At 42.4% G+C, this 25,770-nt stretch overlaps 1 protein-coding gene across 1 annotated transcript in view; it reads right to left on the reverse strand.

Annotated features, from left to right (window-relative positions):
* The window catches only part of GUCY2F (guanylate cyclase 2F, retinal), a 37,881-nt gene extending 12,447 nt beyond the window's left edge, over positions 1-25,434 (reverse strand). Inside the window, 14 exon segments of the mRNA XM_058825568.1 lie at positions 4,328-4,502; positions 4,585-4,777; positions 5,071-5,234; positions 6,608-6,756; positions 8,577-8,726; positions 10,088-10,244; positions 11,152-11,328; positions 12,322-12,402; positions 13,663-13,797; positions 14,299-14,395; positions 18,322-18,406; positions 21,634-21,988; positions 23,486-23,787; positions 24,696-25,434. Of these exon segments, the coding sequence (XP_058681551.1) occupies positions 4,328-4,502; positions 4,585-4,777; positions 5,071-5,234; positions 6,608-6,756; positions 8,577-8,726; positions 10,088-10,244; positions 11,152-11,328; positions 12,322-12,402; positions 13,663-13,797; positions 14,299-14,395; positions 18,322-18,406; positions 21,634-21,988; positions 23,486-23,787; positions 24,696-25,434 (2,959 nt within the window).
* Between the last annotated feature and the right edge of the window lie 336 nt (positions 25,435-25,770).

Below are 25,770 nucleotides of genomic sequence, written 5' to 3' on the forward strand. Positions count from 1 at the left end.
ATAAATGCAAAAATAAAAATAAAAAGCAATGCAATAAGGTGTGGGGCTTCCTGCAGACAAAGGGCAGGACTCTCTGTATTTTCCATTAGAGGCATTTATGAGATATGCCTTTTCAGGCTTTGCCTGCCTTTTCAATGTCATGATCCTTCTGAGTTAAGATTTAGTACAACTGATATCTAGGAAATCTTTTCCTGTGCAAGATTACAAGAGATGTGAACATTGTACATCATCAACAGACCTGAAATGGTGCTATAGATTAGGCTTTTCATAATATAAAGAGGTTACAGGTTAAAATGTTGGGTTTAAAACAGTAATAATATAAATAGTAGCAATTGTGGCCTAATTTAGAAATGATAAGTTACTTAGTTTTGTACAGTGCAATTTTATGCTGATTTTAGCATTATTTAAAAATATTGATCCTTTATATGGTTTTCAGATCTATCTTAAAGATAGTAAAACTCCATTGCTGAAAGCTATGGGGAACTTCACAAGAACCCCTCTTGCTGTGACCTCTGAAAAGGTGTCGCTGCCCAAAGCTGCCAGATTTTAAAATACTTCATGAGGATGCAAACTCAGAGGTAAGACAGGTATTGACTCCTGCCTGATGAATCACTGTTTGATAAAAGATTTTTTAAAAAAGAGAGAGGAAGAATGGTTCATACAAAAAATATTACAAGGACTTGAGCAGCATGGATCAAACTGGATAAAACACAGCAGGCAGAGACTGCTGGATATAATGAAAACCTGATTTAAGGGGGTTTCTTTTCAACTGTGAGTGTACCTCAGACAAAACACTGCTCCTCAGAATCTCCTACAAGTTAATTTCCATCCTTATCATTGCTGTCTAATTTGTTTCAAGCTTTTCAGGAGAGGAACTATTAAACTTCCTCACTAGAGGAAGTTTAATTCAGGTTTTCATCTATAGGCACTTCTCTACACAACTATAAAGGCACTGTTGATAGTCTCAGCCAAGGATCATATGATTCCCTAACTGGTCTTTATTGTGTGCATGTTAATGTTGACATATAAGCAAAAAAAGGTCTTGTTGGAGACTTCTTATTCATGCTTCAGTAAGAGGTTTCTCTGAGAAAACACTATGTCACAAAACACTGCCTCTCTTCTTTTTGTGGTGATAATGTGACAGTAGCCATCCCAAATCTCATTAAGGACCAAAGCTCCTTCTGTAATAGATGCTGCAAGGACAGAAAAAGGTGGTTCCTGTTGAAAAAACAGCCCTCACTGAGGAGGATTTGTGCTCCATTGGTTAGAGCATGCTGCTAGGAACACCAGGGTCATGGGCTTGATCCCTGCATGGGCTACTCACTTGAGAGTTGGACTCCATGATCCTTGTGGGTCCCTTACAACTCAGAGTATGCTATAATTCTGTGATTCCATTTCAGAAGCATACATAAAGGCAGACGAGCTTCTACTGTAGTCAGTGGAGACCAAGTCAATGTGGTCAACTGAGCCACAAGAGCTTTTCCACTCCTGCCCATGAACAGCTTTACAGGGCTCATTTACATGTCCTCAAAATGAGTGCAGACTCCCTGAAAGTCCTGGAAACACCTCCATGGGAGTGCCTGATTCAGGTTTCCTACTCTGCTGGTGCAATCACCCAGACATTTCTGCACAAAGCTCACAACATAGAAGAGGCAAGATTTTTAGGGCGAGGTGTTATCTTTCTAGAATACTGCTTTTAAGTCTGTCCCATTGCAGAAGGCTCTCAGCTCAAAACCAACCCTACCATATAAGCATTCCCAAAATTACACATTCCCTGTGTTGAAAGCATTTAAGACTTAATTTGGTCACTGCCTTCACCTCCTGTATGTGTTCCCCCTTCTCCTAACAGCTTCAGCAGAAGGCTAAGAAAAACTTCCAATGGTAAATCTCCTACAGTTACAAGTTTCAGAGGAAACCAGACACCCTGTGATGAGGACATCATGGCCTAGTTGCTTAATTACACAGGCCCAGAGGTTTGCTTTGAAGTGTCTCTTTGCCAGGGCTTGCAAGGGTCAGTTAATGAGAGGCTCTGGCTAAGACTCTGCAAAGACCATCAGCAGCGCTGCGGAGTTTAATAGTCAAGATCAAAGTGCAGGGCTGACTGCCAGAGAGCCTGACTGATACACAAATCATCTTCAGCCTCTGTGGAAGAGCTTATCTTCTCACCACTGCTTTGGCTGACTGTCCTACTCCAGCCCAGGCATGGGTAATGGGGAAACAGCTGAGTCAGCCAGGTTATCTTGGACCTGCAGCGAACTCAAGAGAGGACAGCCAAGATTCCAGGATGTGTTTAAAGCAGGGGAGAAAATGCAGACCAAGCACTCATCGTCCTGTCCTCTTTGCCTTACCTATGCATTGCCACAAGTGCATCATGGGCATGGGCCATCAGAAGTTCCCAGAGGTGCAGCTTTCCCTCAGGGTGGAAAAGGCATGGCAAAATGCCAATGCCCAAAATGCATTTACTGCTTTTCTGAGAGGGCATCATGAGCTCTTCTTGGCACCAGTTTCCAAAGAGCAGCTGAAGTACGTGACTGAGGGTCACACCCTTTTTCAATGCTTTCCAGTACAGTGAAAGTGTCAGCCAAGTTCTCCTCTCCCCCAAGAGCTTCCCCAAGGCTTTCATGATGCTGATCATTCCCTATTCATCCATCTTTTCTCAGGAGAATCGGGGTCTAGGGTTAATCAAACTCAGCCGTGAGCTCTGTGGCTCAGAGAGCTGGTTTGCTTTGGAACGTGTGATTGTGGCTGCTCCCATGACAGTATGACGCTGCCAGATCTATGCAAAACAAGATGTGCAGAGTCCTCCACCCTCTTCCCTTCACACCCAATACAACAGTTCATAGCAATTCTGCTTTCCAGATATCCAGATTTCATAAAAACAAAAAAATGTTACTACCCCCTGTAGACATCACCTAGGGATGTATTTTTTGGCCAACTGCATGGGAGATACATTGCAGAACTGCTGTCAACAGGCAGCAGCAGATGTTGCACAGCAAATTCCTCTCTTTCCATGTTGAAAATATGCTGCTGGTGCTCCAGAGGCTCCTGCTCTGGGCAAGACAATCTGCAGCCGTAGTCTCATCTAATTTCTGACAGAGTATAAAACACACAGTGCTCCTGCAATCATTCCTTAATGCTTTACACTCCTGTGAAGGGTCAACTAAGAATCACAAACTTCAAAGAAAACAGTAAGGAGATGTGTTTTAGAGATAATTCCAAAAGAGGGTCTTATAAGGTCTAGGATTCATATTATTGATTTTAACTCTGCTAAAGTCACAGCTCTGTTCTTGGGATATTCTGACTGAGATACTTCCTTTACTCTGCTTCTGTCTCCCAACATGTACATCAGAGACCAGGACACTGACATCTGCAAAATGCTTGCATGCTAAAGCTCCAAAAGCGTGGACATTATCAGATAAGCAGAAGGATAAAACCCCATACATTATTAGGTCAGACTCCTGGGCATTTTTAGTCATTGTTTGGCTTCCCACAGTGGGCAGAACCTGGTACTTTAGAAGAAGAGGTAGGAAATCTGGTGACAAACAGCTAGAAAAAAAATCTATTAACAGTTGTCTAAAAAAATGTATAAAATTATGAAGGTTCATATATATTATACAAATACTGATTCATGATAATAGCAGATGTATTTTCCTACATTTAAAATACTTTTGCCTATATAACTGTAGTGCTACTGTATTGGAATTTTTTGTTTTACTTTGAAGTTTAATTACATTTTGCATATATATATATATATATATATATATATATATATATATATATAACTTCCTCCTTTCATTTTAAACAAGCAATCTTTCTGTTGATTGAATACATTATGACTTCTACATCAGAGATAATGCTTTCTTTATAATGTAACTTTTTCTTAAGAGCTGTATCACATTTTTCTTCCAGTATATCCAACCTGTAATAAATATCTTCAATCTTTTTATGCTTTCACTTTATAAGCCAGTGTTTCTGTGCTTTTTTATTTCAGAATGGAGTTGCAAAGACATCACTGGGTGTCTCGATATCCCACTTCTGAAGGTGCTATGGCACATTAAAGAGCTATCCATATGATGAAACCCTTGTGATTAACATGCCAGATGCAGTTCCTGGCTGAGACAGAATACAAATTCTCTCCTTAAAATGATACTAAGCCACTTTTCTCCAGAAACCCTCTCTGGGTTTTGTTTTTCCATTTTAACTGCCTCGTTGATGTGGAAGATTTTAAAGTGTCTTGTAAGGGTGTTTTTTGGAGGGCAGGCATGAAGACAGAATTCGGAGTTGGAAATGCAGTTGAGAAGGAGCTCTCTGATGTTCAGTTGCCTACCTGTGTGCAGCCCAATTCGTATCCTGAGGGGAATGTCTGGCATGTGCCTCATTTTGAATGTTCCCACGGAGCTGAGGATGTCCAAGGACATGTTGGCTATTTCAGCTGCGTGCTTGTTTCCATTCCGTTTTGGGAGCCCTGAGGCAACCATGTAGGCATCACCAATTGTCTCCACCTAGCAAATACCATCATATTAAGAAATAAATATAGAAATTGAAAAAGATGGAAAGGAAACACAGAATAAAATTACTTCTCACCTTATAAACATCATGGTTTCCAAGAACAGCATCGAAGAGAGAGTAAAGGTCATTCAGAAGGTCAACTACTTCAATGGGCTCACTGAGGGCTGAAATGGATGTGAAGCCCACAATGTCATTGAAGTAGATGGTCACCTGGTCAAAATACTCTGGTTCCACAGTGCCACCAGTCTTGAGAGCTTCTGCCACTGAACTGAAACAGCAACACAAAAAAGGTGGCAGGGAACAAACCCTTTTCTAGTGCATGCTCAAGAGCTCAGACTCTTGGTTTTCTGTGTTCAGATCTTCCACGGTATGGCTGTAACCAGCATTGATTAGAGTTTCTTAGTTTGATTTGAAGGTGCTTGTCAAAACTGATGGTCAGGTCTACAATGTTGCTCATTTCTGGGGAAGGGTGCTGTCCAGACTAGATATGGGTTTGTTTTGGGGTGGTTTTGGTTTGGTTTTCTGGGGAATTTTTTTACCAGTTAAAGTACCAATACTTACGGTGGAAGCATTTGTGACAGCAGTTTTTCTGTCTTCTGTTTTTCAACCTCTAGCTCTTCAGTCCGCTCGCTGATTAAATCTTCCAGGTTGCTTGAGTACTGCTCAAGCATCCTGAGCATTGAGTCAATGATATTGGTCTTTTTTCCTTTGTTGATGGTTTTGAACTGGAAAATCAAACTGGAGAGTTATTTGTCTGTCTCTTTACATCACTGTACCACTCTGAGTTTGGAGAGGAACAAAAAGCAAATATTTCTTTGGAGGTGTCATGCTAAAGACTGAATTTTTAAATGGCAAAAGTTCAAAGATAAAGGTGAAATGAAGGTGATGGCAGCAATCAGTGAGAGTGAGATGAAACATAACCTTACAGCAGTTGTCAACATGTACATTGTTACAGAGTCTTGTCTGGCTGCAGGTTTGCAACCCCATTTATCCCATGAACAATCTTTAGGGTAACTTGCAAAACTTTGCATTCAGAGGCACAAAGTTCAGGGTGTTAGCAACACTTACAACCTTTTTACATGTTACAGCACTTAAATCCACCTTTGCACACTGACATGCATGTGTACTGCCAGCTCCATTCCCAGTTCTTCATTGAGTTGTGCTTTCTCCTCCTGACCTGAAGCTGAGCTGCTGGAAATTTTGGATAATTTGTGACTTTAGAGGCTACCTTAAACTCAACAGCAGAGTCAGCAGGTTCAAAATTATTCACAGCTTCATAGAACTAAAAGGCAAAAATTAAGCATATTTGTTTACCTCTTTTAAGGAAATGCCCTAAAGTTGTGTCAGGGAAGGTTTATATTGGATATTGATAATTTTTTTTTTTTTCAAAGAAAGGGTTTGTAAAACCTGTTTGGAACAGACTGCTTAGGATAATGGTTGGAGTTACCATCCGTGTTAGTGCTCAAGAAACATGTGGATGTGGCGCTTGAGGACATGGTTTAACAGCACACATGGTGGTGGTATGATGATTGATGATCTTAAAAGACCAACCTCAATGAGTCTATGATTCTATCACCTTATAAGAACACAGAAACGACACTGCTTGATCAGAAAGGGGGTTATTTTGCCAGTACCTGTCCATGAGATTGGCCAGTAACAGATACCTAGGAAAGCTGTTTAAACAGGCCACAGGTACAGTCATATTTCCTTGGGATATTCTCCAAGCTTCCACCAATCTGGAATTGAGAGACCTCCTATGCCAAACATTCTATCTTTGTCTTTAACAGTCTTTGGTGAATTTTTCTTATAGTTATCATTTAAACACTTTAGAAGATTAAAAGAAAAATTGGTCTGAAGGTGAATAATTTACAAATCTTTCATCTCCATGAGACCATCTGTGCAAGTACACTGGTAATGTGAAGACATCAAGCCCATGTCCAGGCTGCTTTATCACCCCTAAGCCAGGACAAGTCTAGGGCTCTGCAATGTCTTCATTCTTTAATAACTGAGTTAAAACAAAAAGAAAAAACCCAAACCATAAAACACTTCGCTGCCAAGAACAAACAATGGGATTACACCAGCTTCTTTATTTACTGACCTTATGAAACACCTCCTCAAATGTTGGACGTCGTTCAGGGGCTTCAGCCCAGCATTGCTTCATTACCTGGATGCATGCCAGGGGGGCTACCTCAGGAGCTACGTTTGGGCGACACAGGGGAGGGGGCTTCTTCACTTTCCTTATAATTTCTGTGGCAAAGAGAAGATTGGGAAACACATTGTAAGATGGAGGGCCTTGATAGGAGCAAATGACACAGACCTTTCCTTATGTCACTCTTAGTCCTCAGCACCCAGTGTCTGTGCCAAATGAAGCTGGAAGTTTCTGCTTTTCACTGTCAGGAGTCTCTTGAAGGATTTAAAGAAGATTCATGTCCCTGGAGAACCAGGTTATGAGTAATAAAGTGGCTGGATGGGGGAAGGACGTGTGACAGATGGATGTGTGAGCCTGCAGGCTTGTATTTAATGAAATTGCCTCTGACTCTCTCCACTAGGACCTGCAGTCTTCTAAGACAGCAGAGGTTTATGTCTGAGCCCAGACAGGAAGGATACCAGCCTCTGATGCTTCATCATTAACTGGGAACCAGGACGTAGGAGGTTGCTGGGAGTGGCGACAGTGGAAAGTATGTTATGGGGGAGAGGTTGAATTCAAAACAGTGTCTGGGAAATGACTCCCTGTCTAGAGCTCCCTTCCTAGAAATGATGCTTGTAAGGGACTGGACTTGGGTTTCCAACCCTGAGAAGTCAGTCTTTTAACACACACCAAAGTTATGGTATTTGAAATCTTATTTTGCTCAGTGCAGAGCAAGCAAACAGAGTGAAAACCTCTTTCTCTGGCAGAAGTCCTGCTGTTGCTGTGAGTACCCAAAGCTTTTCAGGATTTACAGTCTACTTTAAAGATCTTTGGCTCATCCCTCCAGACTCCACCAAATGAACTAATCCAAACATCTGGCCCCAATACTTCCAGGGGCAGCTGAGAGGAAATGCCTTCCCCAGATTGTTTTAATGTTCACAAGTGAAAGCTCCTTAAGATTGAGACACAATGAGTAGAAAGTCATCATTTTTTCAGGTTAGAAAACAGGACTGTGTTCAACATTTGCTGGAGGTTCTGCAGGAGGGACAAGGTGGGAGAAACCTGCTAATTGCATCACAGTTTCAGCTCTGATTTACAGAGTGGGATACATCATTAACATCACTGTCTTCGCATTGTGACAGCAGCTTCAGGCATAGAAAACTCAGGGCCTCATTTTTCCAGCTGAGCTGGCACATACTGAATTGTCATACCCCACTTGATTGTTGTCCAGCTTAAAACGTGTTGAGAATGGGCTGTCACTGAAATCAGCTAATTTTAGATTGTTGTCACTCCCTCCCTGTTTAAGTGCTTCTGACCTGACCCTGACTGCAGTGGATTTGTTCTTCCCATGGATGCACAGCATGGTTGCACCATGAGCAGCTCCTAAAGACTTCACCTGTTTGCTGTTTATGATACACATAAGCAAAATGATACATCACTTTGACCTCTGTTGAAGAGAGGGCCTCTTTAGAAAAGAAAGGATTAAGGACAAATTGATGAGCAGATGGACAAAATAGGATGTTGGCAAGGGGTCCAGCTCAAAAACTTCAGCCTCCATGATGCACAAAAGAGGGACAATGAGTGGGAAGCAAAGGAGTTTCTAAGCTATGGGAAGTTCTACCCTCAGATTTCACCCCATACTAAGATGAAAAGTCCGAGTTTCCACAGGGAACGGAAGGTGCTGCAGAGGCCTGAAGCATCCTGGAGAGCACCCAAAATCCTGATCCCAGTGAAAGCAGTGATGAGACATGTACCAAGGCTGTGATGAGAACCCTACATTTTGATGTTTATTATGGATGTTGTGTTGGAAACAGACTTCTGCCACTGAGAAAGGTCATGAGACTAATACATTATTGCCTTATTAGTAAGGGGACTTGGCCAGGCCTTTTATAAAGTTCTCTGCATAAAGCCTCAAAAATATACTGTAGTAGTTGCCTACCTTCAGCTGAGAGTTCTGATGTGCAGTAAGGTGGACCCCGAGCAACCACTTCTTGCAGGATGATTGCAAAGCTGTAAATGTCCCCCTTGATTGTGCCCTTTCTGCACATGTCTGGGTCCCGCAGTAACTCAGGAGCTGTCCAGAGCAATTCTAAAAAAATTTCAGAGCATTGCATTTCTTACACTTTAACTCAGACTATTGCAAAGTGAATGCTTAAATGAATACCTTATTTCAGTCATTTGATGAAAGGCTGGAAAATACTACATTATTTACTGAATCAAATCTTTTACTTCTAGTGGTATGTTAGAAATACTAAACTTCTGTGTTGACCAAAAAAAAAATAATTTCCAAGTTTTACTCTATGGGTTTTCTTAAAAACTGCCACACCAATAATATGTATCATATAACACCAGCATGAACTTCCAACATAAGAAGTCATCTCAACCCTGCCAGAAGCTTTAACACCATTTTTTTTGATTGAAAATGTTCCTGAGACAAAATATTGGCACCAAATCTTGACTCTCTTGTTACAGTTGTTGCTCTTTTACAAAGCAACAATTAGCAACATATTTTCTGTAGTTCTTTTTAGATGAAAATAGTTTCTGTAAAAGTAATTTGTGACAATCTGATGCACAGTCTTTATAATCCAATAGTTCAAAGAACAAAAGACACAGTTGTAAAATATATCCAACTTCATGAAGAAATGAATCTTCAAACTGAGATTTTGTTACCCTGGTAACTGTGCATTCTGAGTAATGGGGATATGGAACATTTCTGCCACTGTAAATGTGTTTATCTTCTGTAAGGGAGGAGAAGAAGTCTTCTGTCTGACAACTGCCCTATCTGAGACACTGAAAAGGTGTAAGCATCAAATCCCATGACAGAGGGATCAAACCATGAAATACTATCGGAAAACAAGTTTCAAGAATAAATTGGGATACCAGAAGAACCCCAAAGCAACGGCCACATGAAAGAAATCCTGTCCAAGTCTCCAAACCTGGTCCCATGAGGGCTGGTCTTAAGTGGTGGGAATCTCATGTGGCAGCCTTTGGTGATTGGCATGTAGAGGACCTATTTCAAGGATATCTACATGATTTTGTCTTTTAGATGACTTATTTTAACAAGAAAAAGTATCTTTTCATTTGGGATAACATAAAACTCTAAATATTGGATTGGGTCTAAGGCTGTGAAGCCGTTCTACTGGCTACAGTACTGATAAAATTTCAGGAACAATTCAGTCCTTCTCCAACTGCAAGAAGCTGAAGTTCTGTCATTGCCTACACTAAAATATATTTACCAAATCACTCTGTTATTCTCTTCACTTTCAGGCAGTCTGAAAAAACCTTTGCTTACCCTTTTTTATAACAATGCATGGTATAGAGGAAACCAGATGCAGTGAGATTGAGCATGAAAATCCTTGTGTGGCCACCGGCCTGAAATTGTACTTGGACAAACATCTGTTAAATCAATGGACAAATATTTAAAAAAAAATATTTTGTCATCACACCTACCTTCTGGGGATGGCTGAATATAGGGACATTTCTGTGCCTCTAAGATCTCATTATAACCATAGTCAGTGATCTTCAGGACAAACCGGCCATCCACAACACAGTTACGAGACTTGAGACGTCCATGGGCAAAATCTCGGTGATGCAAATATCTGATTCCCTATGAAACACAGAAAAAAAAATCCAGGTTGATCCTTAAGAATTATCTTATCCACCAGCACTCAGAGACACCAAGCCAATTTGTCACCTCAGATGGCATCAAATGCAGCATTGACTATGTCAAATGCAGTAGTGATCGAAACAACAAACCATGAGAGAAGTTTAGAAATGGATTAGGTACATGAAATAGGTTTTTCTGGGCCCTAAAGTAGTATTGGAAAGGTCTGACAACTTCAGGAAGAGTCAGATGCCTCCCTCTGTAGCCCTATGTCTCACTGCACCCAGAAGTTCTGCTTTTAGGTAAGGATGAGAAAGTGGACACAAGTGCTACCAAACAGGTCAAAGGAAGCCATGAAGAGCTGAGTGGCCCAACCCATCTCCCTCAAGTTGGTTCAGAAGACAGATCACAGACTAGAAGAATGGTTCCGGTGGTCTACTCTCTGGAATCCACCTATCCCAGATTAGTAGTTCATCATTCAGACATAAAAACACAGGACATGATTGGAAGTGTGAACGCTGCTAAAGGGACCATATGTGCAGCCAACCTGTGGTAGGGGATGGATACTGTTTGGTTCTATGGTGGATGCATTTCTGATTTATGACAAGAAAGGGCCTTTGCAAAGAATAAATTTGTCACAAAATTCTGTTGTCCTAGGTGATCAGTTGCAGCCTGGTATGTAGTTTTAGCCTCTTGTCCTGCTGTGTAGTTGTAGTTCTATTACCCCAAATGGTGCTTCTCTCAGATGGAAACAAAATAAGGATAAGAAATCTCATTTAGAGACTGGTAGAATTACATCCAGATCTGTTTTCCCTGTGTTATTATTAAAAAACCAACATTCTGATTGAAATAGCTTAGTCATCATAAAAGTCCCCTTCAGATCACGCCTCAGCAGGAGCAATGGGTTTACTTTAATTAGATCCATCACAAGAGAGGACTTGAACATCCAGTCCAGTTTCATATCCTCGTTTCTCAGCAAGTCCTCCAGGCTGCCTCGTGAGCAGTACTCTGTCACGATGGCAAAGATGCCACAGTCTGAGAAAAATCCCAGGAACAGATTCACATTTTCGTGACGCAGATCCTTCATCTGAAACAAGACACCAAATCACAGCGAGACCAGGTCAGCCAGGTGCCTGCTTGGTAGCTTCTGCTATCACTAGATGCCCTTTTCACACTTGCACTCCCAAACAGCCTTCCAGTGAAAGATGGAGACACAAACAACCTCTCTGGTGCTTATTTTTGGATACTCAACACTCTTTTCAAGCTTTGCTTTCCTTAGTCTATCCATTATACAAAAAAAGCAAGATAGCAAAAGCAAACTAAACAGAAGTTTATGTTTTGTTTAGACAAACTGTACTGAATCTTTCGCTAGGCCAGAATGGCTTTGCTGGGGTAGATTGAGTTCAGCATGTGGATCTTGCTCTGAACTGGAAACAAAACCATACCTAGGGAGTCCAAAGTCATCCATCAATGGTGTCTTTGGAGACATGCACTGGTAAATTTGTGGCTTTTACATGCATAAAAATGCCACTGCTATGTTAGTAATAGCTGTCAACAACTAATGTCCTTGGATTTAGAAAACAAGTATGCTTTCTTGCATTTGTAACGATAAAATCGGAGACCAAAATTAAGCATCTGAGAGGCATCTTAGATGGAAACACAAAGCAAACTCCAGAGAAATGCACAACTGTGTCTGTGTCACACTGTCAACCCATATAACATGAAAATATCTACCAGTGCCTCACACTGTGGAGGGATGAGGCACATCACTCTGCCTTTGCAGGCAAGGTCACTTGAAGGATTCATTGTACATTTAACATTGCACCAGCTTGGAAGTAGCAGGTCTGGGGTGGGGTTTTACAAGCTGCTGACTGGCATATGGATCTATGGTAAATTGTATCTATGGTAAATTTGTCAGACGCAGTTGAGCATGGTCCCCATTTCACCAGACAAGACTCGTTGACAACCACAAAGCATGATTTAATGGACAGACATGAGACAAGGGCAACAAACACACCCTGAAGCCAAAAGCACCCCCTGAGAAACCTTCCCTCCACATGTCATCATGCCCTATTCCTACCTTCCTTAAGACGCTGGTGGAGCTTTGCCTCAGATTGTGAACTGCTCCTGTCTCAAATTTTTTCAGCCACACTTGGTCTCCCTGTCCACAATCACAGAATCAGAAAATGGTTAAGGTTGGAAGAAACCAGAGATGGACCATCTAGTCCAACCTCCCTGCTTAAGAAAGGTTATCCTAGAGCACATGGCACAGGATTGTGTCCAGGCAATTCTTGAGTATCTCCAGTGAGGCAGACTCCACATCCTCCCTGGACAATCTGTTTCAGTGCTTGGTCACCTGCACAGCACAACTCTTCTTCATGTTCAGGTGGAACTTTCTGTGCACCAGTTTCTGCCTTCTGCTTCTTGTCTACTGAGAAGAGTCTGGTTCTGTTCTTCTGACACCATCCCTTCAGATATTTATAGACATCAGCCTCAGTTGTCTCTTCTTGAGGCTGAACAAGCCAAACTCCCTCAACCTTTTCTCTTAAGAAAGAAGCTCCAGTCCCCTAATCCCAACACAGGTGGGTGACTGACAGAGCAAATCTCTGAGCAACTGATAACATTGGGATCCAAATGGGAATTTCAGGTCCTTGACTTTGAAAGTGGCTGGGGATTTTTAATGTTCTTGGCAACAGATTATTTATATGCTGAACCCAAATAAGAATATCCACAGCAAACCCTCAGAAAAGGGGTGAGGCAGGACCTTCATCTGGATCACAACTTCATGCCTGAAAGTTTTCTTAATATCTGATAAACAGCAATAAATTGATTAAAAAGGAAAATAACTCTGACCAGAGCTTTTCTCTGGCATTAATGATTGATCTTTATTTTGCTCCTCTTCAGGAAAAGTTACCATGCCATTTTTTCAAAAAGCTGCATTTTCAGGAAAAACCTGATGGATGGGGTGACTTTTCTTGCCCATTGCCTCTGTTTAAGCTCCATACAGTCCTATTGCCACAAGGGGGAATTTGAGCTTCCATTACTCTATTTGGATCCTGTCTTGTAAGAAAGTTCCTTATTAGAGATGTTACCAAATAAAGACTGTCTTGTAAGAAAGGTTCTTTATGGTGCCACCACCACCTTAGATGGTGACTTCTCTAACAGGACCAGACTGGCAATGTTACATGTGAATGTTGAATACTCCCATCCCACGTGACTCCAAGTGTCAGGGTGAGGGTTGGGACAGACTTGCCTTAAACACTGCTAAGTCCATGCTTGGGAGTAACTTCTGTTCATACTTAGGGTTTGCTCAAGTTATCTCCATCCTGGGACCTACAGTACTGCAGCCAAACACTTTTCCCCCTGGAGCAGTCCAGTGAACAGAAGCAGTGGGAGAAGACTGCATGAGGTCCCTACCTACCTCATACAAAGCCACGTTGGAGGTTTCATGGGTGGCCACTGTGCTTTTCAAGGAAGCGGAACGGGTTACGGATATCAGGCTTCTGTTCTTGGCTGCTATGCTGTTTGCATCAGTCAGACTGTCCAAGGTCAGCCTCTGGAAGGCAAGGAAAGCAGGTGCTAGGCAGCTACCACTTTTGGGTATAAACCTCCACTCCAGCTCTGTCTGCAGCATGGATTCTGGGTAGGGAAATCATGGGAGTGTCCCCCAGCAGGTCACCCGCTCCGTGTATGAACCAGAATGGACCAGGAGTGGTTCCCAGTGTATTTGAATGCAGACACTTTATTTTAGAAGCTAAGATGGTTTATCCTTTTGGGCATGCCCTGTGTTGTACCATCCAACCTCAAGAACAAGGAATAAGCCCTGGTAGCCAGAAGAAACACAATCAAGGCTATGATTTTACATCATCATAAAAGCTCTGACATCTTATCTGAAACTCAAAAGCACTCAGTATATGGGAAATTTTCTAATTTGCAGAGGAAAATGACATGAAGAAGTGAAATGACGCTTCCAGAGCTTCTTGAGTATGAAAATACCACACAGCAAATCTGTTCTAGAGTGTTCCCCCAGATTCCTTTCACAAGTAGAAGGACTCACCTTTCTATGTATCTCTGGGTTGATGAAGACGAGGTCATCCAAGGTCAGTATGATCTTGTTTGGACCCCTGAAAAGCTGGTTGTTCAGGATACTCTGCCTGCAAGAGTTGGAGAGTCACAGTTATCAGTTTTAGGCAGTGCATTGGGTCTGACCGAGGTAACATTCCCAGCCCCTACAGTGCTGTGCTTTGCACTGGTAGCTGAATGGGTGTGGATACCAGATCAGTGTTTTGGCTACTGCCAAGCAGCAGTGTCCTTCTGACATTCCCTCCCCTCACCAAAGGGAATGGGAGTGGGTGGGCAAGATCTTGGGAGGGGACACAACCAGGGCAGCTGATCCAAATTAGTCAAAGGGATATTCCATACCGTATGACATCAGCTTAGATATTTAAGCTAAGGGAGAGAGGAGGAAGGGGGGCAGTCATGAGTTTTCAATGTTTGCCTTCTGAAGGAGCCATTATGTGTGCTGAAGCTCTGCTTCCCAGGAAGTGTCCAAATATTGCTGCTTTATGGGAAGTAGAGACTGATCTGTTTCCTCTTCAGCTCTCGCACATGCAGATCTCCACTTGTTTCTTTCTTTTTGCTGAAATAAAACTGCCTTGTCTCACCCTGCTGGTCATTCTACATTTTATTCTTTCCTCTGTCCCAGTGGGAAAGGGAGTAATAGAGAAACTGAGTGGGCACCTGGCACCCAGCCAGAGTCAACCCACTACAGGTAGGTACACCTCCTCTGAATTCCCCACACCTGGCTTCCCTGCACCACTGGACCCTGCCTGCAGTGCTGCATCCAGCTCTGGGTCCCTGACTTATGAAAGTCATGGACCTGTTGGAGCAGATCTGGAGAAGGCCATGAAGATGATCAGGGGACTGGAGCACCTCTGTTATGGAGACAGGTGAGACAGCTGGGACTGTTCAGCCTGCAGAAGAGAAGGCCTTGGGAATTCTGTAGAGCACTTTGCAGTGCCTAAGGAGAGAGGCTACAAGAGAGCTGGAGAAGGACTTTTGACAGGGACATGGGGTGACAGGACAAGGGGGAATGAAAGAGTGTAGGTTTAGATCAGATATTAGGAAGCAATTATTTTCTGTGAAGGTGCAAAGGTTACCCAGAGAGGCTGTGCCAGCCCCAGCCATGGAAGTGTTCAAAGCCACATTGAGTGGGGCTCTGAGCAGCCCAGTGTAGTTGAAGGTGTCCTTGCCCATGGCAGAGTGGTTGGAACGACATGATCTTTGATGTCTAAAATGGTGTGGGAGTGGGGAAGGGCGTTGGTGAAAGAAGTGGACAAATCACCATGCCTTGGTTTGGACTTAAACGCCAAGTCATGAATTACCCATTTCAACATGGATAGCAACAAAAGCTATCATCTCAAAGGGTCTTATCACAGATAGACAACTGGATTTGATCTGCTTACTAATATTAATTGGATGTGTATGTAAGCCATATTTTGTTTTGCTTTGCTTTTATTTGTCATATCCCAAATCATTCTCCATTAGGAGACAAAGACTAGTTTTATTAGTCCAGCTGGTCTGGTCATGAGCAAACCACATTTAAGCACACCAGTCTTTCTTAGGGACTGAAGCTGAAGTGTAGTTAATTTATAAGAGCTGCCTGGACACAAGTTACTGTCTAAACATGCTGTCTGAGTGTCTATATTGTAGCATGGTGCATTTTGAAGCACAGAGCAAGATGTGCCCTTGTAATGGTCACAGGTTTATACAGAGGGAAAAGCTGCAAGGGGTGAGCAGTATGGCACACGTCACATCACACCTCATCATTTTGATCCCATTGTTTCACTGGACATCAGGGTCTAACTCTGAGCACAAAGCAGCAGTATCAGACAGTCAAAAACGCCTCAGCCAGGAGCAGAAAAGGGAAGGGAAAGCTCCCCTGTTGCCCTCAGTGTCAATTCTTTTGCTTAAGGAATTTTGTTAACACTACAGCAGATGACTGATCTGCACTCTCCTAAAGAGCTTCCCTGATGAGGTGGACAATAGGTGACTTTTGCTGATGTTACTGTAGAAGGACACCACCACATAAAACAACCCCAAATCACCACAATTCACTTTTCCTCTCCATGTATCATTCTGGACATTTTAGAAGAGCATGGGCAGCTTTTTGAAGCTGAGAGGAAGCCTTGGCCACATAACCACAGGCTTTACTTGGGATGACAATTCTCTAAACACACTGTCCCAAGCCACCCAACTCATCTTCATGAAAAAAAATAATATTTTATGTACCTTTCACAAGGCCATCTGAAAAACCTTGCTTGATAAATCACATCCTCTCCCTAAGCAGGGAGGAAAGCATCCTTCTGCCAAAAGCTAAGCAAAAGCTAAAGAGAGAGTGGAGTGACTCATTTAAGGTCATGCAGCAGATCCCTGACAGAGCTAAGACCAAAGCTTCCACATTTCAACTCAGACCATGCTGTGGTTTAAATTTAGTTCCAGACATGCCCCTTCCTAATATAAATCACTGTCTGAGTCATGCTGGAATTTTTCTTCCCTTGCAGATGGCCACACATCTTTTCTTATGACCAAGCCTTCCCAAGCACAGCCTGGTGCTGGTGGAAGATCTTACAAACAGAGTAGGCAGAAAGATTGTCATTTATTTACTTAATTGTAGAGGCAGGAGGCCAGCAAACAGAGCAGGGTTTCACAGAGTGGGTGGGTGGAGGCGACCTCATGAGTGTCTGCAGCTCTATCAGAAGCAGCTGTGAAAGTGGGGGAGCTGTTTGGGGCATTCCTTGCTGGGTGGCCCTTATATCTGGGTTTGGAGGGATGATTCAGGAGTGGAAACAAACATGTCTCGGAATTATTTGAGAGGCAAAGCTGGAGGGAACAATCTAGGAACTCTGCTCTGCTGAAGTAATTGCTGCTCAGTAAATGTGCTTTTTGATTTCAGTCTATTTTCACTCTGAGTTCAGTCACGAGGACATCAATAATTAGAGACAAACTACTCCAGCGGCTATAGTGACCTCGCCAAGAGCAATCCATAGCTCCTGGACCAATCAATCCATTCTGGAACTTTTCTACCTTGGATATGGAGTTGGGACACAGATGTGACATGCAATTATGGGAAATTATTCCTTCCCGAGAACACTACTGCCTTTACTCCTAAGATCTCATGCCCAGACCAATACATATATAATGGGAATGACCAGGGAGCTGAACCCCAGGTCAAAACAGAGTGAATCAACTTGATAATAAAGATGTATGCTAAATATTTGCTTCAAATTCTCTCCAGAGGGATTTTCTTTCTTTTTAGTGCATGGAGAAAATACAGAGGGTCAGCCTCACATGTTTAATAGGGAACATGATTATATTAAAAACAGAAATTCAGGCAAGAATGATCTCAAGTTAGAAAAATACTTGGTTTCAACCCTCATGTCCTCAAAACAGATTCCTGTATTTCGTTTCTATGTCATCCTTTGCACTTCCAAAGTGATAACCACCTTCCTAATGTTTCAGAAACATCCAGCAACAAGCTGCTGGAGCAGGGCAAGGGTGTGAGGAGCCCTTCCCCTCGGGAGGAAGGAGCAGCAGAGGCAATGTGGGATGAACTGACTGCAGCCCCCATTCCCTGGCCCCTGTGCCACTGCTGGGGAGGAAGTAGAGAATTTGGGAGTAAGTTAAGCCTGGGAAGAAGATATTTTTAAGATTTTATTTTATTTCTCACTATCTTACTCTGATTTGATTGGCAATAAATTTAATTTCCCCACATCAAGTCCATTTTGGCTGCTGTGGTAATTGGTGAACGATCCCCTCCTGAGCCCATCTTGAGCCACGAGCCTTTTGTTGTATTTTCTCTCCCCTGCCCAGCTGAGGAAGGGAGAGATAGAATGCCTTTGGTGGATGCCTGGCATGCTGCCAGGGCCAACACACCACAAATGTGAAGAGATATGTGGCTGGAGAGCCAAGAGCAAAATCAGACTTTCTGTATGTGCATAGTCTAAACTGCTGGCTAAAGCACAAGCCTAACAGAGAAGTTAAAAGTGGCACCAACTCAAATACCTGTTGCAATTCTCACCTGATGAGAGAAGCCAGGCCCACAGCACACAACACCAGGACAAATAACAGCATTACTCCCAAGAAAATGACAGCAGGCTCAATCCCTGTGCAAAGATGGGAAAAGAATAAGTGAATTAGAAAATCATTTTGATTTAGGCAATAATATTAAAAACATCAATATCAGGCCATTGGATTAAAAAGTTAAATATTCAGCCAGAAGAATGCTGGAAGACAATTTTAATGCATTGTTTGTTTATGAATACACAAATACTTACTAACTTGGCATACATAAGACTTCAGCTATGCTAATTATTTATTTCCATGCACATTTTTTTTTTAACCAGACTTAGAGCAGTGGACCAGTGGAAAAATAGTTTTTCTTCAAGTAAATAAATAGACTCACAGGGAATTGTTAAGTTTTAGAGGAAGCTTCTGCAAAGTTCATAACTTTTTAACATTTGGCCCTTTTCTCTTGAAGAATTGAAATGCTGAAAAAAATCTTTATCTTGTGGTACCAAGCCAACAGCCAGGGTGAGTCACTGGCCCATCTGGGCTTTTTCATTCTCTGCTGCAGATTTCTAATGTTGAAAAGAGAAGAAGAGGAGGACCAGCAGAAGGTTGATGTTCTCCTCAACACATCCATCAGCAGAAAGTACTGGAGCCAGATACTTTGCTGATGAGTGTGTTTACTAGAGAGCTAAGGGAAGCTGATATGACTGCATAAGCTAAATTCCAGTGGGAACCGTTTGCTGTGTCTCTTCTGGTTTCTAACTTTTCTGTTTATTCTGCTTATATCCATAGATCTATAAACACAAACAAACATGGAGAAATTTGGGTTGACAAAAGGTTCATGACTCTTATGTTACACTGGCACCTATGTGCAAGCACTGAGACCTAGAGCATTGCAGTGAAAGCTGAAGGCATTTTTGAAAACTGGTATTTATTTCAGGAAAAGTCAGAGCATTTTGGCTGAAATTTCACTGCTTCAGTCTAGGGCCCCAGGCCCTGACTGCCCTCACACAAACACAGAAAGAGGCTGCCCATGAAAGCTGTGGCTGCCCCATCCATGGCAGTGTTCAAAATCAGGCTCCACAGGACTTTAGGCAACCTGGTCTAGTGTGGGATCGGAATAGATGGATGGCCTTGAAACATCCCTCCCAAGCCATACTATAGTCACAACTAACCAGAAGTAAAAGTAAGCTAATTATGAGCTTATGGGAAAGAGCAAACTTACAGCATGCTTGGGGGAATTTATGGGATTGAGTTCAAGTCATTAGGGAATGCTTTAAGGGAGCTGCAGGAGTACATGAAACTTCTCACAGGATCTTTAGGGGAAAGGGCAAACATGGGTAAAGGGAGAGATAGAATGGGTCAGGAATGCTCAAGTATGTGAGAGAATGGGGATGCTGGTCACACATAACCATGCTGTGCATTTTTTTCAAGCATTTGATCACTGCAGTCATTCCCACCTTCTTAACCCCATCTACGTTTTTTTCCTGAGTAACTCTGCTCTCTGACTGTGTATGACATTTACAGACTTAACATCAACCTAACTCACAGGGAAGGGAAGTCCTGGAGGCTGCAACCCATGAGAAACTGCAAGTCTGGAGTCAGCCCCTGCAGAGCCTGAAGGGTTTGAGAGATGGCTATGGGAGAATTTAGGTTTGGACCATCTGCCATAGGATGCATTTGTGAGTCTGAAGAAATTGAGGCTGTGAGATCTGCTACCAAACTTGGAGCCTTATTATGAGGTGCATAAGAGCAGCACCAGGCCATTTCTGATGTCCATGTCTCAGCAGTGCCTGTAAAGACATAACTCTCCTGTATGTGTTACTCTGCCAGTGACTGGCTGTGTCTGCACTCTGTGTGTGTGTGTGTTTGTGTCCATGTCCTGGGAACACCAGCTCAGCCCTGCTCCTGGTGAGCCTGGAGTTAGGAAGCGCAGCAGCCTGACAACTTCGCATCCAACACCCCTCCAAGCCTAACTTCATACAAAAGCTAGAGTGAGGCTTGTATTTAATTCTAGCCATAAAGTTCAGTCTCAAATTCTAGCGATCATAATAAATTACTGTTTAATTGACAGATGCCTGGAGCTTTATGCCTTTGTAAAGGTATGAACACAAATCTGAGCTCTCAAAAAGTCAGTGGGATTTTTCTATAGACTGCAATGAGATGTTAAATTGCTACATTGTTCCTAGGGGCAGTGTAAAATTAGATATATGATAGTATTATACTTATCTCTTCTATTGCTTGCTAGTTTCTACAAGATCAGTACATCTCCAGTTTTCATGGAGTGACACTGATTTATGTGTCAGCTTAGTTATGCCTAAGCCAAGGAGAATGGTTTTCTTAGCTACTGGATGAAATATTCCATAGATGTAGTTAATTTCATTTGTTTAAGACATAATCTGGAGCAATAGGTGTAAATGCTTAGTATTTTAAGCAAATATGAAGAGGAGGTTGAGTACCCTACCCTGAGATTTTGGCTTTCCTGTGAACTTTAAGACTGCACCATAGTTGCCTCAATTTAAAAACAATAGGTAAACCCAGTGCACAGCGCTTCCTTCAAACCTAGAAAGTAGCACAGATATCTCTGCCCCCAGATTGATTACTACCTTGGTTATCTATAATAACTCGAATTATTTTGAGTAATGATTATCAATTTTTTCTCAATGAGCTGAGCTTTGATGGTCATTCACTCCTCATTGCTCCATGAAAACAGGAGTGGGGGTGAACAGGCAGGATGCTGAGGGCATCTGCTCTTGTGCAGCTCTCTTAGGCTGTCTTCAAGGCAAATCCTCTTAGTGTCCTGTGCCCCAGAAGGACAGAGACACAGTGCTGGGTGCAGCCTCTGTTATATAATGGTTACTGTTCATATTGGCAGGTGTTGAGTGTTATACCCAGAAAACCCTTCAACATATAACAGTGGTAACAACAACCTTATTGGCCCAGAAGAGTAGTGGGATTAATGGCTCTGGAATTGTTGAAAAAATTGTGTAGATGTGATATTTAGTGGTGGGATTGGCAGTGGTAGGTTAGGATTCAATGATCCTAGAGGTTTTTTCCAACCATAATGATTCTATTATTCTATGATCTAACAAGCAATAAGAGAATATTGTGGCTTGATGGTGTTACCTCTGCACAGGATTCCCATTCCAAACAGCATGATAACTGGGCATCTTTATATTAAATCCTTGAATTTAGACTTTTCTGCTTGGGGAGTTCTAATTTAAAGGGGTAACCACTTGGAGTGAGAGAAAAGATGAAAAACGAGAAGCATGAACTCAATGCCCATTCACCCAATTTTTTGGTTCTTTCTTTTCTTTCTTACCTTCAGTGCAGAGAACATCTGGATCAAACCAACAGCTGGGGTCTGGTTTGGGTGGAATTTCATTGGGAAAGTGGATGGCCCGGCCTAGGGGCAGCACAGAGGCTGCAGACATGTCCAGCAGGTGGGTTGGGAAAAGCTGGTTCCCATGACCATCTGTGTCCAGTACCACGTAGTTGTCCAGCCCCTTCCCACAGCTGTCTGTCTCTACCTGGTGGCTAAACCCAGGGAAGCTCAAGTTTTTTGTGTGCTCAGCTATGGTGGCTCCTGAGGCTCTGACTCCGTTCCTCTGTGCACTGTCCATAGCCATTGCCATGAAGTAAATGGCATCGTAGATTGTTCCAAAGAGTGGAGAAACCTAAAAATACAGGAGAAATTGAGGATAAACTGCTCCTAACCTTCTGTTCGAGATTGGTGGCAAAAATACTTTCCCCATGGCTAAGCTGTAACTTAAATAGTGAGACACCAGAACATTAAGGCTCACAGAGCAATGGGTTTGAAGAATCTTAGGTTGAAGGTAGACCCAATAGATGCATGATTTTGAATATCTGTCTTTTCTTATGGTGGATTCACAAAATTCAATTTCAAAATATTTTTAAAACCATGCAAAATTGCATTATGATGGGAAAAGCCAAGATTCTGAGCTTGATGTTCAGCTGAAATTTATCACAAATTTATCCTGCCTCAAAACATTTCACTAAAATATCTTATATAAATAGGAGATTGAAGTCAGAGGCTCCATACCAAGACAAGAAAAGTGTCATGCCCCAAAGGATTGGTATTCTCTGTCAAAATATTATTTACCCCAAAGATGCAAAAATCCCCCAGCAGAGCCACAGCAAACTTGTTCTGTGGGGTAACAGAGCCTTTTCTGTTTGCATTGCTTCCTTCCGTGCCAGACTTGATTTAGGAAGCTTTAACACAACTGGTGACTTTTGTAATCACATGGTCATTCACAGCTGGTAGGTCAAGAGAGATTACAGCCATATACCTGTGAGAAAAATGAGGAGTGCCCTTGCGAGCCACAGGCAAATCTGACATTTGTGGGATTAATTGATCAGATGTAGAGATCTGAAATGAAGTACCTGACACTCAATACAGTGAACCTGGGCTCTCATTAAAGTGAAGGGAAAGGAATTAATGCTTTCAAGGCATGATTCATCTTCTTCTAAAGTAGATCCATGTAGATCTGATAAATTATGCCTTAAAAGTACTTGTAATTTTTTAAAATGTCATAGGGTGATTTGAAGAATAGCTCAGCTAACTCCTGTATCTCTTCACCAGTATAAGATTCTCCAGTTCTTGTAAATGTTCTCAAGGTAAAAACTGATTTGGTTTTTAATAGGCTACCGGGGATGTTTAGATGATCATGCTGACAAAGAATAACCTTGACTATAGTGTTAAGAAGAATGCAATAGCAATGGTCTTAAATATTTCCCTCTAGAAGCATCCAGTATTTCTTTAGTCTGTCTCATCCCCTCAAATTCTCAGTCATATGGATATCTTACTTTGATCCCCTGCAAAATCCATGGACCTTATCCACCTCAAGAGATACCTTTTTAATTCAAGTCCATTGCAGCTAGCACACAGCAAACCAAATCTGAGAGCCTCAGGCATAGCCCCTTTCTCTTGAATTCCCATCGTGATCCTACAGTTTAATCAAGTGAGTTATATTGCCAGACATCTGGGAAAAGTGACCTTTCCAGATGAGTGCAGACCACATTCAAATTTCTCTGTATTTTTCTCAAAATGAAAGTGTGCAGGCTGGAATGACTCTTCCCAGTACTTTCTCTGTAACTATTGCTATGTTTCCTACTGACAGGTCCCAGAAAAGCCCAAGGGAAAGACTGTTTACCTGTGTGGCTTCCAAATCCCTGATTATTTCACCACTTTCTTTAGCTTCCCTGAATGCATCATAGAAAGTCCTTTCTCCGGACTTCAGCGTGATGGTCAGCACAGCATCATAAGCCTCCCGGAGCTTGCTGTCATTATCAAAGACACTGAATGAGATGTTTTGGTAAGGCAGACTGTACAGCAAAGTGTCATAGGGAACAAAGATGTATCTTCCATCTGCTAGTCCCATTTCCAGAGCTTTTGTGAGCAAGGCAGCCTGTTCCTGCCCTCCGATGAGAACAGAATGCATGCACAGGAGAATAACTGGAACACAAGGACAGTGGAGAGTGTTAGTAATCTGCTTGGGGTTTTCAACATGACATAGCTCTTGCTATTTCACTAAAAGAGCTGCCTGAACTACTCTGTCAGGTCAGGTTCTGATGTTATGTGCTGGGGAAGCTGAGAGTCACACCCGTTTTGTTCAACCTCTAGAGGTATGTACCACCTAATAAGGGAGATTGTGGGGGTTAACCATTTCTGGAGCTGTAAAGAAGGAATGGAGAGAAGCTTTGACAGGAGTGAGGCACAGGTGAAGATGGGCAGTTGTGGTCATTTCTGTCATTGACCCAAACTTGTGCTTTCCCTCTCTGTGTGCTGAGCTGACAAACACAATGCAGCTGTAAGCAGTGCCCAACTTCCAAATGCTCACCCTGCCACCAAATATACAGATTTTAGGTTGACACAGCTGGGCTGTGTTTAAACATCTGGTCCATGCTTGACTGTCCCAAAGTCTGTGCCTTTTCTTGCAAAATGTCATGGGGCCAATGTCTGGTGGAGAGATCTGAAATACGGGACACAGCATCAAAGCAAGATTTTTGATATTGATATTGATTTTTGATATGCCACAATACAAATCACCTTAAATACAAAACCTTCTTATAAACTCTTCTTTACACAAGCCAGGCACAGAAAACCATCTACAATTATTTTTTTTCAGACAAGCTGGACCCAGTGTTTCAGGTTGTAGTAGATGATTTTGACCTGTATTCATCACATACAAAATGCCTAGCATTCTTTTATGTGAAGCCCTGTCTGCATTAGGATCAGAGATAAAATTCTGCTTGACTTAAATCACTTTAAGTTTTCATTCTCTAAAGTATGTCCATTGGGTAACAATGCAGTCCTACCCTGGGGAAAAAATAAACAAAAGGAATGAGACTCAAAGCACTTACTTTTAATGTTAATAACTTCTTTAACCTTGTTCCAGGTGTCTTCAATGCCTTTTTCTCCCTTATGCACGGATGTAACAATGCCTACAGGTAGCCCATGGTTCCTGAGTGCGGTTGCTGCCTCCTTGGCTGTGTACTTCCAAATATCATCACTGGATGCAATGATGCCAACATGAGCCCACCTAAAATATTTCATTATTGTAAGCAAAATTTCTATTGGAGAGGGCAGAGTTCTTGCAAATGCATTATGGTGGATGGTAGAATCCAATTTATAATTGATGCACATCCATGAAAAGATAGCTTTATTCCAGTTCTTCCCTAAATGTGCAGCCACCTCACAGAAGCCAGGGTTTAGAGGGCCTATAAAAGCTGAGGAAAGCTTTCCAAAGTCAACAAATCTAACCAGAGCTTTTGGCGTGTCACATTCTTCTTGCAGGACCACATAATCCAGCCGGTGGCCAAGAGCTAGTGAAGGATCTCTGCTTATTCGTCCCACAGCTAACCTGGCAGCCACATGGGGAAAGGCTTTGGAAAAGAAGGGGTCACAGTTCCAGGGTCCAAGCAGTCCAATTTTAAAGACAGAGCAACGTACTGGGGAACAAAGTAGGATTATTCCAAAGAGCAGCCACCAGAGATCCTGGGAAAATGTCTTGAATGAGTTTCCAGTGTTGAAGTGATGCACTCTGATGTGCCTCGACAGCACCCAGGAGGAGCTGTGAGGACTCCACAGGGGAAATGACATTGTTTCACAAGTGGACAGATCTGCACCAAGTTCTTCAGGAAGCAGGCAGAGTGTTACCAGATGCTGGAAGGAAAGCAGATTACGTTTGCCTTTCACCACATGTATCTGTTCCGTGCATGCAGGTACAGCTGAGTCAGCCCAAGCTTCACAGCAGCTCCCAAGGCACAAGTCTTTGGGGAGCCAAACCCACACACAGACACGTGGACTTGCACCACACCAGCCACCTCACCACTCAGAAAAGTGTCCAGCCAGTGTCAGACACGCCATAACCCTTAAATGCAGACTTACATAAACATTTTAATATGTTTTGCAATATACTGTGAAACCAGGCAGTGA

The sequence above is a fragment of the Ammospiza caudacuta genome, chromosome 2 (assembly GCF_027887145.1).
Source record: "Ammospiza caudacuta isolate bAmmCau1 chromosome 2, bAmmCau1.pri, whole genome shotgun sequence".
Taxonomy (NCBI): domain Eukaryota; kingdom Metazoa; phylum Chordata; class Aves; order Passeriformes; family Passerellidae; genus Ammospiza; species Ammospiza caudacuta.